The 5,003-nt window shown below is 33.8% G+C and overlaps 1 protein-coding gene across 1 annotated transcript; it reads right to left on the bottom strand.

Annotated features, from left to right (window-relative positions):
- Nucleotides 1–509: 509 nt before the first annotated feature.
- LOC106477381 (serine/threonine-protein kinase pim-3-like) lies at nucleotides 510–3,654 on the bottom strand (the record flags this gene model as incomplete). The annotated part of the gene is made up of 5 exons (XM_013937957.2): nucleotides 3,554–3,654; nucleotides 3,139–3,242; nucleotides 2,327–2,374; nucleotides 1,523–1,886; nucleotides 510–686 (listed from the first exon to the last, which is right to left on the bottom strand). Coding segments are annotated over exons 1-5 (724 nt in total), but the record flags the coding sequence as incomplete, so codon positions are not given.
- Between the last annotated feature and the right edge of the window lie 1,349 nt (nucleotides 3,655–5,003).

Genomic DNA, 5,003 nt, shown 5'->3' with positions numbered 1-5,003 from the left:
TTTTATTTGCCACGACTTTAGCCGTACCTACAGGTGTACATAGTTTACTGTAAAATCTAAGTCTTGCTATGACTGCTAGTGAACCTAGGATGGTTCTAGTTAAAAACAAAACTACAGCGTAAACACAATGTAATAAAAGCAGCAGTGAGTAATATACGTAAAACACAAGTTCTGTATTCATGATATACGAACTTTGTTTTAAACGTTATGTTTTGTCAGTTCTGTTGCCAATAAACGAATACATTGAATTAAATCGTGTGAATTAAAAGTAGATTTTTCTGGCTTTATATCCAGACAAGGTCAATAACTATAGTGTCAAAGTTCAGAGTGCGAGTTGAGCGACTTTCAACTGCCAGTGGTCTCAGATCTGGCAGCGTTTCACCTAAAAGGTCGCTCTCCTTTCGCGACGGAGACTGAGATTAGATAATACAGAAGTTAGGAAGAGTACTCGAATGAGAATGTTAATACTTTTTTTAATGATTTCGCAGACATTTTTTTACGACACCCACCTGGTGACAGCCTCCTTCCGAAAGAAACTCTTGCGTGTAAAATCTGTTCGTCTTGCTGGAAAGGGATGTCTCCACAGACCATGTCATACAGTAAGATCCCCAACGACCACACCGTTGCACTGGACCCATAGTAGCGGCTGGTGCGGATCCACTCAGGTGGACTATAAACACGTGTACCTAAGAATACCACACAAAATCAGACACTTACCAATATATTAGAACCATGCAGCTTTGAAAAATATCAACTACCATCAACTACTACAGCTCCTCAACTTATTTTCATCTCTTTTAAAAGCGCAGCTCATCTGACCCACTTTAGAACAATAATTAACAATTCAGGAACAAAGGAATGCTAGCCCCTAGACTATCGTACGGTCAAACACCAGCCCCTAGAGGTGCTTCTCGCCAGATCATACAAAAATTAACCTGTTTAGTAAAAATTTAGAAACAATCTCCGCCTACATAGTGTGGGAGCGTATGGATACTCGTATTAGCCTCTCTATGTACAGACACCAAGAATACAAGCAAATTTTCACAGATGTAAATCGTCCACAGGCTCTGCTTGGCACAGTGCCAGGAACTTGGAGGTCGTCAAAGTTCGTTGTTCCCCGAAAACGGATTTCAATTTTTTCATAATCCCGACAGTTTATCAACCTGATATTCACCATGTTCACTAAACAGACTTCTCTCTTTTGTTCTTTCCCAGTTATAAAATCAAAGAAAACATATTAAAATGGCTTTACTTACTGTGTGTTACTAGCAGGAATGATCATCATATAACTTTACTATGAAAACCGTTACAAATTGCAAGCTACCCCCACCCAAATCAGGCAAAATGATATTATCCAAAAAGATATGGGACCAAATTAAGTTTTTTTTATTCATAAAAATATATTTTTGTGTATTATTTCTTTCTTAATTAAAACATATTACCAGCTATACATATACATAGTTATGTATTTGGTTAATTTATTTGTAAATGTAGACTAGACAATAAGCAAAATTAATTGTACCATCAAAGTCTGTGTAAACCGATTCTTTCAGGTGTGCCCCGGATCCAAAGTCAATCAACTTTAAAGAAAAAGTCTTGAGGTCCACTAAAATATTTTCATCCTTGATATCACGATGAATAACTTTCAGCTTATGGCACGCTATGACAGTTTCCACGATCTGTCGAAAGAAGAATTGAGAGATATTTTCGTCGAGAACCCCCCGTTCAGTAATGAAATCGAACAAGTCTTGCACGGAGTCGGGTCTCTCCATGACAATGATGAACGAATCGGAACGCTCGAACCAATCCAGCAGACGAATCACTCCCTGCAGGCTGCTCACTTTTTGTAGCAAGGATATTTCAATAGGCACACGGTGGTCATTTACCTAGGTTCAAACATAGAATATGAACTCTACTAACTGTCTTTTTACTTCACATAATTTAAAGCAAGTTTCAAAAAATAATGAGAAAAAAAATAATTTTTTTTTGAAATATCTTTAAATTCCTTATCAAATATTGCGAACTTATGGGACACGCCAATGTCTTTTGGCAATTTGCCAGTTCGGTTGCCGATGTATGAAGTTTCTCCCAGGAAGTCTCGAATAGGCATAAGCATACTATAATCTTTCTTCAATTCAAAATACAATATGGAGTAAATAAACACAAGTATCGACAAAACTAAATACATTCTGAGGGAACGTAAACCCTGTAACATAGCAATGGCTAGTATTACAGTACTTGTATAAATTCAAATTAAAATGTACACTGTTTATGGCAAAGCTATTAAGGCTACCTGCCGCAAATGTATACGCAAACAGGTACTCACCTGTCCCCAGTCTGTAACTTTTTCTTTAAGTACATGTTTGATGGCAACCTGAAATGATTATAGTTTATTTAATTGAAATGTTGTAATACAAGCAACTGTTGATTTCATCCTAAGTGTCTGGGAAGGCTTCCTACAAATTTGATTAAAAAAATAAATATATTTTTTGTAAGTATTTCTTATAATATTAAAACAAATCGACAAATAAATAAATAGCTATATCAAACGTAAATGTCGTCACAACAGCAAACAATCAATTTTTCTAACAAATTAAACTCGTCTAAAATATAATTAGAACCTATTAAACTCAAGCCTATGGATACATTAAGTTCATGTAAAGTAACGAAAAAGGAGGCTTCGTGGAACTGAAGTTTGTTTTCTATACCAAAATACTAGCTTTATTTAAAATAAACCTGTAAAATAATGAGTTTATAGCTTCGCAACCTTATAATTAAAATAATCATAAAATCAACATGGTATAAAATATTAGCCCTAGTTTCAATTATTACATAGCAGTAAAAAAGTTAGCTTCACAAAAGTATAGCCTGTTATTTTTTATAAGGTTAAGATTTATTAAACTTTACAAAAATTACAGCCATGTAAGTATCTCTTCAGAATTTCAATCAGTTATCTTTCACCGCATGCTACCACTACTACTAGTCACTGCATAAAATAATAGTACCTTCAATTTGGTGCGAATAAATTATGTAAATATAGATTTAAGATAAAGATACTGTTTAGATTAAATCATATAACTTACTTCTTTTGTAATTTGCAGTGAATATAATGAAAATGTTTTATTTTCAATAACTTACCGACACGTTATCTCGCAGTCGAGTTCCACAATAAACTGTTCCAAATCCACCTTTCCCCAGTAATTCTCCAATTTTATATGCTTTTGCAAACGGTTCTTGTCGACCTGTAAAAATAAATTATTAATGCATTAATTATCAGCATAATTATGGAATTATTGTATTTATTACTAAAATGTGTGTCAAAAATAGTATTTATTTCTCAATCAACAAAAATTAGTTTACATTTACAAATGTGTGGTTAGGTTCTTAATTTTTACATCAACATTATCACCGAGTCAAGTAGTCCCAACTTCTGCAGGATATGCACAGCTAAATATACATAATCCAACCATGAGGACTTACAACCCCATAGATAATGTCTACCTCTTTTCTTATTCTGCTACACAGTGTGAATGAGGACCAGAAGTAAAATCACCTGAGATTGTAGAAATCTTTCGGGCCAACATGATTGTAGCATCCAATATACTAAATTTTAAACTATTCAAAACTGAGCCAACCTGCAATCACACACAAATTATTTACCCCACCCAAACAACAACACCACGTTCCACATTTACTACGAGATGAGACCGGTGTGTAGTAGAAGTATATCGTAATATGACAATCGTTGTATTAATGTGTTCATCCGCTGTCTGGCGAGTTTTTGTAAATTAGATTTGTCTATCTTAGATATTAAATTAAGAAAAACAATTAAAGTAACGTTTTATGTTCTTATAATTTATGAATTTGAACATAAAATTGGCAAATTTCACATGATACACGGAGAACTATTATCTATACTATGCGGAAGATCACATTATCTGGGTACGTCTTTCAATGCGGGTTCGTCAGGAGTTGCGTGAGGAGAAGAAGCTCAGTCAATGGTTTGTGCGCGCCAAAACAATCCAATAAGTGTAGAGATTATAGTAGTCTTCACTGCTGTCTCCCGTATAATATTATAAATGGAGTTTTATATTTAGGCAAACGTTTTTCACACAAATTTTAGATAGTCTGACGGAATTAATTTTAAGCTTCGTTTCATTTCCTTTAAGTTATTTCTCTTGCTTATTGTTTACTAGATTTAGTATATATATTTTGGAATTTCAAAATAACCATTTTTTAACACAAAACTTTGTAAAATGTAGTATGCAGAAAATTTACAAAATTCACTTAACATGTAAATTAAAAAAACGCCAATAAAAATCATAATGGAAGAAATAAGATCAATCAATTTCAAAAACATATATTAAAATGTTCCACTTTAACTATGAAGAGGATGTTTATTGTTCTTGTTAGGCTAATAGCTACACATTGAAATATACGTGAAACCCGATTTATAAGATGTCAATTGAGAGAACTTTAAGTGAGGCAGTAGTAGTTTATTGTTAACTAAGTCTAGTTTATTGGCAGTAGTACTAGCTTATTGTTAACTAAGTCAAATTTCACTGGCAGTGGTAGCTTATTGTTAACTAAGTCTAGTTTCACTGGCGTGTTAGGATGATAACTGTGGTCCACTACAGTAACGTATTGTGTTAAAATGTATCTTGTTTTCCTTTCTACACTTACATCGTGTTAGGATGATAACTGTGGTCCACTACAGTAACGTATTGTGTTAAAATGTATCTTGTTTTCCTTTCTACACTTACATCGTGTTAGGATGATAACTGTGGTCCACTACAGTAACGTATTGTGTTAAAATGTATCTTGTTTTCCTTTCTACACTTACATCGTATTAGGATTATACCTTGTTTTCCTTTCTACACTTACATCGTGTTAGGATGATAACTGTGGTCCACTACAGTAACGTATTGTGTTAAAATGTATCTTGTTTTCCTTTCTACACTTACATCGTGTTAGGATGATAACTGTGGTCCACTACAGTAACG

This window comes from Limulus polyphemus, unplaced genomic scaffold (genome assembly GCF_000517525.1).
Source record: "Limulus polyphemus unplaced genomic scaffold, Limulus_polyphemus-2.1.2 Scaffold14667, whole genome shotgun sequence".
Classification (NCBI taxonomy): domain Eukaryota; kingdom Metazoa; phylum Arthropoda; class Merostomata; order Xiphosura; family Limulidae; genus Limulus; species Limulus polyphemus.
The sequence above is the reverse complement of the archived record's forward strand: the minus strand, read 5'-3'. Positions and strand labels throughout refer to the sequence as shown.